Source organism: Vanessa tameamea, chromosome W (assembly GCF_037043105.1).
Source record: "Vanessa tameamea isolate UH-Manoa-2023 chromosome W, ilVanTame1 primary haplotype, whole genome shotgun sequence".
Taxonomy (NCBI): domain Eukaryota; kingdom Metazoa; phylum Arthropoda; class Insecta; order Lepidoptera; family Nymphalidae; genus Vanessa; species Vanessa tameamea.
Window position 1 is genome coordinate 1355285 of NC_087340.1, and position 10580 is coordinate 1365864.

Below are 10580 nucleotides of genomic sequence, written 5' to 3' on the forward strand. Positions count from 1 at the left end.
AGTTCTGATACAGGAGATTTGACGAGTACATGAGGTAAAAACATAAGTGAAGGATTAGTAGTTATTTTGAATATATTCGGTTTCACTTTTTCAGTAAACTTTGTAGATACAGCGGACTTAGCAGATTCGATGGCTTCAGTGGATTTAATAGATTCAGTGGATTCAGTGAACTTAGTAGATTCGCTAAGTTTTGGTATAGTAGATTTAGTAAAACTTGACACAGTGGATTTAGTAAGATTTGGCATAATAGATTTAGTAAGATTTGGTACAATAGATTTAGTAATATTTGGCAAAGATTGGTCTCCATTTAAAGGAGGCAGTCTTGATTTAGAAGAGACGCTTGGGGTGTCGATTTTAAAAACTTGAGGTCCCGTACGACACCGGGACGAGACTCTTACTCGTTTTTTGTTTCGGCATCGACAGTATCATAACCCTCGTCTGATTCGGTTGGATACTGCTGTTCAGGGACATTAGAGATGAAATTGACGCGTTGTGGTGTCCCTAATGAATTTTGATTTACTCTAAGTCTGTTGTTATTAAATTGTCGTTTGCGACATTGTTCTATTGTGTGCCCAGGATATTTGCAGTATCTACAAATGGGGGTACCGGAGTTTTGGAAAGCATTATTGGAATTAGTAGGCCTACTCTGGAAAGGTGTCCTAGGTTGGCTCGGACCTGCTTGAGGTTGTTCGCGTCTCACATTTTGGAAGTTGGGCTTTTGTGTATTTGTTGGTTTTGAAATAGACGAACTCTGTTTATAGAGGTATTGTTGTATTTTTTCCTCCGAGATCGCTATGTTTATCGCTTCGTTGACCGATTTAGGTGATTTACACCTTACAATATTGGATAATCGAGTTAATAGGCCCATTTGGAAGTGATGGAGTGCTAATTCCTCCATAGCAGCCGTTCGACCTGGTATCTCCCTTGCCTTATGGCTGTGAGATATAGAGATTTCTGTGAGTAGTTGAGAAAGACATCTCTCGATTCTAAAGGCATATGCGCTGACTGTTTCGTTATTTAGCTGAAGGCACTCTTGGAGGTCAGTGAGCAAACGAGCATAATGCTTTCTTTCACTGAATTGAGTTTTAAGAAACTCCTTGAGTTGAGCCCAATTGGAAAAATCTTTAATGGAACAAGCAGTTTGTGCTTTTCCTTGTAACTGGTATAGGATATATTTAAATAGTATGTCTTTCTGTGCAACTGACACTAAATCATACGCGTTGTTACAATTGACGAGAAACGAGTTAAGTGTCTCCCTAGTCCCATCGTATGGCTTAATAAATTTGAGTAGTGTAGTTAGATCTAATTCGACTTTGATGCTAGGCGTAATTTTTTTTTTCGCCTGTGACCTAGTGGTTGGACCAGGAGGGCAGAAAATATCTTCCTCTGTATCCGTTACAATTGTTTCGGCCTTTTCAGGTTTTGGGCTCACAGCTCTACTTTCAGACATTTTGACTAAGATTATAAGACACACAGTCAAACGAAAACAAAAGAAGAAAAGCACGAAAGTTTGAGAACCGCTATTGACCAAAGATTCACTCACATGCACACGGAGAGCGCGATTATGACCGTTATCATTTCGCAGAATTTTCGCCGCAAACCGGTGAGAGTCGCGTCGAGTAGATGATGCTCGTCGTAGCCAGGAACAATAGTTTGTATAGCTCGATGTGAATTATGGTCAGCAGTAGCTGATGTTTGGCCTGATGTTTGTTGGGCCTTTAGCAGGACAGCAGGCCCGGAGAATAGTAGGTTTTACAAATTTTCACGCACTTTCACGCACTTTTGTGTGGGTGTGGACAGACGTTGCACTTTAGCACTTTTCAGTTTAACTTTTTAGTCACGACGGAGTCCGTACCGAATTTCACTTTAAATAGAAATCCGGATCGAGTTGGCGTAACTGAGTAGGGCACTGGAATTTCCAGATCCCACCGCTGCCACCAAAAATGTTATACGGTACGGACTTGGAGCCTTTTTAAAAAAAAGAATGTTCACAAAACTAAACTAAGAAATAGTAGGGGTTGAGGGTTTACTCGGATCCACCCCCAGATCATCGCCCCGCACTCGCTTTCTCGATTTCCACTCGGGAAATCGAAAAAAAAGACCCCCCACCCCCCCATCTGTCATTTGGGATATTGATTCAGATGACCTTGTACAGGAAATTCAAAATTTTTGTTCCACTTTTTACAAATTAAACTTTCGTTTCGGTTGTACATCAGGCTGACTTTTAAAATTAAATAAGGTCATTTTCTTCTCAGGCGGGTGAATTACACATAAAAATGACGTAATAACATAATTCAGAACCTATGGACCGTACCTGTCGTGCGGGATAATCTAGTCTGTGACCTGATTAGTTATATCCAGATGGATTCGGAGATGGAGACCGCTTCGGAGGCCTCTGTCGAAAAACTTCGACCGCTAGAGACGGACGACTCCGACTCCGGAAACGAGGGAGTAAAGACGGCGAGACCCGCTGCCAACCGCCGCGGCAAAAATAACGGCAACGGCCTCACCCGGGCTAGGGCCGAATTAAAGGAAAAAGAAGAGGAGGAACGGGAAGTTGCCTTCGAGAGGGCGCTCCGTAGCCGTGCCTTTAAAAAGGTACCAACCGAAGAGAAGGACGTAGTAGTGCCGTCAACGTCGGTAACAAAAAATATGGCGGACCCGGCGACACTCGGAGCGGAGGAACTCCACGCGGAGGCGGAGCGCAACGTAGCCGCTATCCTCACGGTTGCCAAAAAATCGGGCAACCTCAAGGGCGGCTACATTAAAAGCCTGAAGGAATCGGCTGCCGCCCTACAGGCTATAGTCGAGGTCCTCTCTTCTCGCACTGAGGCGGAAGAGACACGGCGTCTGCAGGCGGACAATAGCCGCCTGCGCCGGGAGGTCGAAAACCTCAAAGAGGACCTGAAAGCTCACAGGAGGGAGTTCGCCGACATGAGGGCGACCATGACGGCTTCGAGTGGGCCTTCTGCGGCCACACCATCCACCGTTGCTATGATTGATGAACTGAGAGAGTTCATCACGATCTCGATCGGTGCGATGCTGGACGCCAGACTCCCTCCCCCGAGATTAAGCAGTCCACCAGCTACAACCGTAGAGCTGGACGCACCGAGGCCTTCGACGCCACCCACGGCTTCTGCTCCCAAAAAGCAGAAGCAGTCCAAAAACAATAGGACAACTCCGGTTGCAACGGTCCCACCGGCAGCTAGGACGCCCGTCCCTTCAGCTCAGGCTGGTGCGGGGCAGGAGGAAAGTTGGGCCACTGTTGTCCGGAAAGGGAAAAAGGATAAGAAACCTTCCCCACCAGTGGCAAGCAAGCTCACAACCACCCCGGCGGTAACATCACAAAAGGGCAAAATATCTATGCCCCGCACCGCTGCCGTCATCATCTCTCTGCAGCCTGGGGCAGAAGAGAAGGGAGTGACGTACGCCCAGGTGCTAGAGAAGGCCGAGCAGAGCGTCGACCTGGCGCAGCTGGGCATAGGGGAGGGCATCAAGATCCGCCGCGCTGCCACCGGTGCTAGGGTCCTAGAGTTGCCCAAGTCGCAGAGTCAGGAGCAGGCTGGGCGACTGGCGGATAAGCTCCGCGTTGCGCTGGATGGAGTGGCCAACATCGTTCTACCCGTGAGGATGACCGAATTGAGGATCACGGGGCTGGACGACTCCGTCACAAAGACCAAGTTGGCCGCAGCCATAGCCAGAGTTGGCAATTGCCGCGTTGACTCTGTCCGGGTCGGGGCTGTCGGCACAGGTCCTGCGGGAGTGGGCATGACTACAGTGAGGTGCCCAACGGCGGCGGCTAAGACCCTGGCCAACAGCGGTAGGTTTCTAGTGGGATGGAGCTCTGCTAGGGTCAGGGTACTGGAGCAGCAACCTCTTCGCTGTTTCCGGTGCTTTGGTTTCGGGCACACGAGAGCCCTCTGCCCGTCAAAAGTTGACAGGAGCTCGCTGTGCTACAGGTGCGGAGGTGCGGGACACCTGGCACCGTCGTGCTCTGCAACAGCCCACTGCGCAGTCTGTGCAGAGGCTGGGAGGCCCTCAGGGCACTCGATGGGTGGAAGGGACTGCAACCCTCCCCACACGAAAGGCAAGGCGGTCCAAGGAACCAGGACCGCCCCAAGCGAATGTAGCCGTTAGGCCTCGGAGGAAGCTCAACGAACCAAAAAATGCACGGACAACTGAGCTTCCTCCAAACGAATGTTGTTGTCCACTGCGCCGGAGCGCAGGACCTGCTGATGCAGTCCATGGCGGAGTGGCAGATAGACCTGGCGGTGGCCTGTGAGCCCTACTACGTCCCTCCCCTACCTCACTGGCTGGGGGACTCGGACGGCACCGTGGCGGTCCTCACGAGGAGCGGAACGGGGCCCCCCCTCTCACTCATCGAGAGGGGCTCGGGCTACGTAGTGGTGGGGTGGGGGGAGTACGTCGTCGTCGGTACGTACTTCTCCCCTAACCGCAGCCTGGCTGAGTTCGAGACCTATCTCGGCTTAGTCAGAGCTGCGGTGGCCAGGCAGTCGCCGAAACCGATACTGGTTCTCGGCGACTTAAACGCGAAGTCGCGTGCCTGGGGCAACCCCGCCACGAATCCGCGAGGGAGGGCCGTCCAGGTGTGGGCCCTGCTCTCCGACCTGTCCCTTCTCAACAGGGGGCAGGTTCACACCTGCGTGCGACATCAGGGGGGTTCCGTGGTGGACGTTTCGCTCGCCACCCCTGTCGTAGCACGCAGAGTGGTCGACTGGAGAGTGGAGGAGGAGGTGGAGACTCTATCGGATCACCGGTACATCCGATTCGAGATCTCCACCTCTCGCAGGCCGGCGGAACCCCAGAGGGTGCCGACTACGCTGCCAAGGTGGTCTCTCGGCCAGGTCGATCGAGAGCTGGTCAAGGAGGCCGCCATCGTGCAGCGGTGGGGTTCCGCGGGGAGGACGGAGGGCGCCAGCGCAGAGGAGCTGGCGGGCCGCATGCGCAGTTCACTCAAGGAGGTCTGCGATGCGGCCATGCCTCGGACCCGGCGCAGGGTTCCGCGCCGGCACGTCTATTGGTGGTCGCCCGAAATCGCCGACCTTCGGGCGACGTGCTGCCGTGCGCGGAGGGCCTACGTCCGCTGTCGAAGGCGCAACGGCCTCGACACGGACCTGGAGGGACAGATGCTGGACGCTTATTGCCAGTTGAAAAAAGATCTGCAGCTGGCGATAAGCAAGGCCAAGGAAAAGGCCAGGGAGGAGCTTCTGGCGGGTCTCAATCGAGACCCGTGATCGAGGCCCGTACCGCGGCGTACGCGGGAAGTTCCGCACTCAAGGCGCCCCCGTCACTGAGACGCTGCCGCCGGAACTCCTCCTGCGCCTGGTCGGGGAACTCTTTCCCCATCCAGGCGAGCATGTCCCTCCGCAGATGGCCCCCCGCTCCGTGATCGAAGACGCAGTGGCTCCACCACTGATCACGGAGCGGGAAATGGAGATGGCCCTCGGCCGCTTGAGGGCCAAAAACACGGCGCCGGGTACGGACGGGGTTCCAGGGTGTGTTCTGTGCGACGCCCTGGAATTCCTGGGTGCAAGGCTTCGGGAGCTGTTCGACGAGTGTCTGTGCAGCGGGCAGTTTTCGAAGCCTTGGAAAGAGGGTAAATTGGTCCTGTTGCCGAAGGAAGGTCGGCCGATGGATTCCCCTTCGGCATACAGGCCAATAGTGCTGCTGAACGAGACGGGCAAACTCTTTCTCGCAGCCCGTCTCGTTCAGCACCTCGAGGAGGTCGGTCCGGGTCTCTCAGAGGCTCAGTACGGGTTCAGGGCGGGCCGGTCGACGGTCGACGCCCTGGACGCCCTGAAGACTCGGACGACGGAAGCGGTGGCCCGGGGGCAAGTCGTCCTGGCGGTGTCGCTCGACGTGGCGAACGCCTTCAACAGTCTCCCTTTCGAGACGATACGGGAGGCACTCCGATACCATGGGGTGCCGACCTATCTCAGGAGGCTGCTGGAGGCGTACCTCCAGGACAGGGAGGTCCTCTGGGCGGGGGTCGATGAGAGGCTGGTCCGGCGTCGGGTAGGCTGCGGCGTTCCACAGGGGTCGGTTCTCGGCCCAATTCTGTGGAACGTCGGTTTCGACTGGCTCCTGCGAGCTCCCGTCCTTCCCGGGATGGGGGTGTTGTGCTACGCTGACGACACCCTCGTCACGGCGACTGGGCGGGACTTTCGGGAGGCGGCTCGCCTCGCCGAGGTCGGAACGGCTCTCACCGTGGACCGTATGGGAATGCTGGGCTTGAGGGTCTCCATATCCAAAACGGAGGCCCTTCTCTTCCACGGTCCACGGAAAGGACCCCCACGAGGGGCGAGTATCACCGTCCACGGGACGGTGATCAAGGTGCAGGCCCAGATGAAGTATCTGGGCCTCATCCTGGACGGTCGATGGAGCTTCGGGCAGCATTTTGTCCATCTCGGCCCGAGGCTCATCAACGCCGCCGCCGCTCTCAGCCGCCTCCTTCCGAATGTGGGGGGGCCTGGATCGCTAAGCCGTAGTGAGGTCGATGGCGCTGTACGGTGCCCCGATCTGGGTCGACGCCCTCACCGCTGACAACCGGGCCCTGCTGCGAAAGCCGCAGAGGGTCATAGCGGTGAGAGGCGTCAAAGGGTACCGTACGGTGTCGTGGGCTGCGGCGACACTTCTCGCGGGCGATCCGCCCTGGGAGCTCCAGGCGGAGGTGCTCGCGGAAGTGTACCGGTTCCGGGTCGAGGCGAGGAACCGCGGCGACCGTCCAGGGTCAGCGGAGGTCGGGCGGATCAGGGCTCTAGCTCAGCGAGCCCTGATCGCCCGATGGCAGGAGGACCTGGGGTCACCCACGGCGGGCCTGGCGACAGTGGAGGCGATCCGCCCCCACTTGAGTCGCTGGGTCGAGAGGAAGAAGGGCACACTCACCTTCAGGATGACGCAGGTACTTACCGGGCACGGATGCTTCGGTAAGTACCTGCACGGGATAGCGCGGCGGGAGGTGTCACCCTCCTGCCACGAGTGTGGTGCGCCAGTCGACATGGCGCTCCACACCCTGAGTGAGTGTGCTGCGTGGGGGCCCCAGAGGCACACCCTTGCGGCGACTATGGGCGGAGACCTCTCGCTACCGAGCATTTCGTTGACGATGCTGACGTGCTGGTCGGAGATGCGCTCCTTCTGCGAAAACGTGATGTCGCAGAAGGAAGCCGCGGAGCGGGAGCGGGAAGAGGATGCCGCTGCAGACCCGCTCCGCCGAAGACGACCGGGGAGGAGGAAAAAGCGCTACGCGCACCTTCTCCCCCCGCCTCAATAGGCGTCGCAGGGACTAGGGGGGGTCTCAGTACCCCGAGAACCCCCTCTAGGTGTTGGAGGCCCGCATAGGCTGGCCGACCGTCAGGGCGTCACGGTAGCATGCGCAAGCGATCCCGTGGCGCCCACCGAAAGACGGAGAGGGTACCGCTGGTTTTTTAGTGGGTAAACCCGGCGTACCTGGGCGCACTCGGCGTCCAGGGTTTCGGGGAGTCCCACACACCCCCCCCACATTCCATCACGTGGGGGAAGCGCGTAACGCGTTTTTCCAGCGAGAAAAAAAAAAAAAAAGGGGTTGAGGGTTGAGTCCTCGAAATAGAAAAAACAACAGTATTAATTATTGAACGCGACCGTCGGAATCGGAGGTTGGAGTAGTACTGACTCTGAGGAGCGGGCTACTGTCGATTCTGGAGGAAAGGTGATGAATTGGCAGCTTTGGTCAGCAAAAGGGGTAACAATGTAGGGTTATAACAGTACCCTAGAAAATCACCAGTGGACCGTTTTGGTCGAAACCCGTACTGACGATCATTAATTAGACTGTGATCCTCTAAGTAATGAATCAGTTGGTTGTTTATGATCCGTTCCATTACCTTACAAAGTACTGTGGTGATAGCTATTGGCCGATAATTTGCCGGGTCAGACAGGTCCCCTTTTTTGGGAACCGCTTGCACATTAGCTTCTCTCTAGGCCTCCGGCTCACATCCTGTAGAAAGCGACAAATGGAATAGGCGCGTTAACACTGGAGACAGCTCCGCTGCACACTTCTTCAGCACTATAGCCGGTATTCCGTTAGAACCGTTAGCTTTCCATACGTCGAGTGATTGTAGCTCTGCACGCACATCACGCTGCCTAATTTTAATGTCAGGCATTGTGTGACCACATGAAAGTATTTTTGGTGGCAGCGCACTACAATCATCGATCACAGAATTGTGGGCAAAAAGTTTCGCCAGAAGATCGGCTTTCTCCTGCGGACTGTAGGCTACTGATCCATTCGGGTTCCTGAGCGGTGGCAGCGAAGGTTGGCAGAAGTTGTTGTGCACAGACTTGGTTAGACGCCAAAAACTACGGGAGCTCGTATGATGCGAGATAAGGTCATGGCCAATCTGCACAATGCGTTGGGCAACCGCTCTTATATATGTCTTCTTCCAGGACTTGGATTCTTTGTTGTAGGTTGCTTTCAGTGAGTCAATGTTCGGAGCCCTACTAGCGCAGCCATTGATCCACGAGCGATATGCTGCCTGCTTAGATGACACAGCATCGCCACACTCCCGAGTGGACCAACGGTTACCCATACCCCTACTAATGAGATCTGAGTTAGGAATGTAGTATTCCATCCCCAACAGGATCTCACCAGGAACAGCAGCGGCTCTAGCTGTCGGGTCTTTGCCACTAAAGCAACATTCTTTCCAAGGGACTGACGCAAAGTAATCACGCATAACGTCCCACTCTGCCGACTTATAGTGCCAAATGCTACGTTTACCTGCGTTTGTTGGCAGTAGCTTAGGCTGTGGCACTTTGGTTGATATCAAACTGTGATCCGAGGAACCAAGAGGAATCTGAACCACAACCCGATAATCCACCGAGTGAGAAGTCAGCAGAAGGTCTAATAGAGAAGGCCCTTGTCCGTCTATATCTGGGATCCTGGTGGGCTGATCAACCAGTTGGGTAAAGTCATGCATAAGAGCGAAAGCATGAGTAGTCCTTCCAGCATGATCAATTTTGAAGGAGTTCAACCATGATTCATGGTGAGCTTTGAAATCCCCCAAAAACACCAATTCAGCGTAAGGAAACTGCTCTTGCGCAAGGTCTGCCACCCGACTAAGATGGTCAAACAGTTGGCTTGTCTCCAAGTCACCATTATGGGATCTATAGAGGCACACGTAGACTTGACTTTGACGAAGCAAGTCCACACGTACCACCAACATGGAAAAGGAGGGGTCCTCTAAGCAGCGCAATCGGTGACAACAAATATCCGTCCTGACGAACAAGCGCACTCTAGCTTTAGCTTTGAAGGACTCATCAAGCAAGTAGCCGGGATAATTGAGGTAACTGGTGTTGGCAGGACGAGGTATTTGTGTCTCCGTAAGAAACAATATTGCAGGCCGTGCTGTCTCAAGATGATGATGGAGAGCATTGAAGTTAGCGTGGACTCCACGGATGTTGGTAAACTCGACCTCAAACAGCGTATTAATGGTGGGGTATGCACCGCTGATCGACCGTTCTTTCTAACATGCGCTACCATATATATATTTTTTAAAAAAGGAGATGTGTAGTGAGGGGCGCTTTGCCACGACTGAGGTGGTCGAGGCGCAGAAAAGTACCAGTCAGAAGAAGTCAATACCGGCAGCGACCATAGGTTGGTACGAGCAACTCTGAATATCGAACTATGGATTTATGAACCACTTAAAATAAAAAATAGTATCCCTATGTGTTTGAAAGTTGCGGAATAGAAGTGTTAAATTACAAGATCATTATTGTCTGCATCTATAGAACACCATCATCAATAGTTAGTAGTTTTCTTACTGAACTTGATTGTTTGTTACGTTCATTAACTCGAAAAACCAATAGAAAAATAATATTGTGTGGTGATTGGAATATTGATGTTTTAAAGAACAACAAGATATCGAATGATCTTACAGCAATTTTAAATATTTATAATGTTAAGAACCATATTGTAAAACCCACCAGAAAAAACTCGTGCTTAGATCTTATTGTAAGTAACTATGATAAAGTTATAGCTAACCTTCATAACCTTGCTTAATATTTCTCGGGAAAACATCGAAGAAAACCGGAACAAACTTGTGTCTGAAATCGAGTCTTCGTTAAAGAAAGTCTCGAACTGGGGTCGGCTAAACCTAGTCCATTTCAACCCCAAAAAGACGCAAGTTTGCGCGTTAACTGCTAAAAAAACACCATTTGTCGTATCTCCACGATTCGAGAACATTCCGTTAGCCGCCACAGCTAGTATCGGAATACTTGGCGTCGATGTTTCGAGCCTCGTTCAGTTCCGCGGTCAATTGGAAGGCAAAGCCAAATTGGCATCAAAAAAGCTCGGTGTGCTCAGCAAGGCAAGACAGTATTTCACGTCGGCTCATCGTCTAAGACTATACAAGGCGCAAATTCGGCCTCACATGGAATACTGCTCTCACCTCTGGGCGGGTGCTCCCCAGTACCAGCTCCTTCCATTTGACCATATCCAACGTAGAGCGGCTCGAATTATCGACGATCAAGCCCTCTCCGATCTGCTTGATCCTTTGGCTTTGCGTAGAGATGTTGGATCGCTCTGCATCTTC

The 10580-nt window shown here is 53.1% G+C and overlaps 1 protein-coding gene across 1 annotated transcript; it reads right to left on the reverse strand.

Moving 5' to 3' along the window:
- Positions 1–7970: 7970 nt before the first annotated feature.
- On the reverse strand, positions 7971–9212 carry LOC135194589 (uncharacterized). Its single transcript, XM_064220199.1, has one exon. It carries the CDS (start codon positions 9210–9212, stop codon positions 7971–7973), a length of 1242 nt encoding a protein of 413 aa, XP_064076269.1.
- Positions 9213–10580: the final 1368 nt, after the last annotated feature.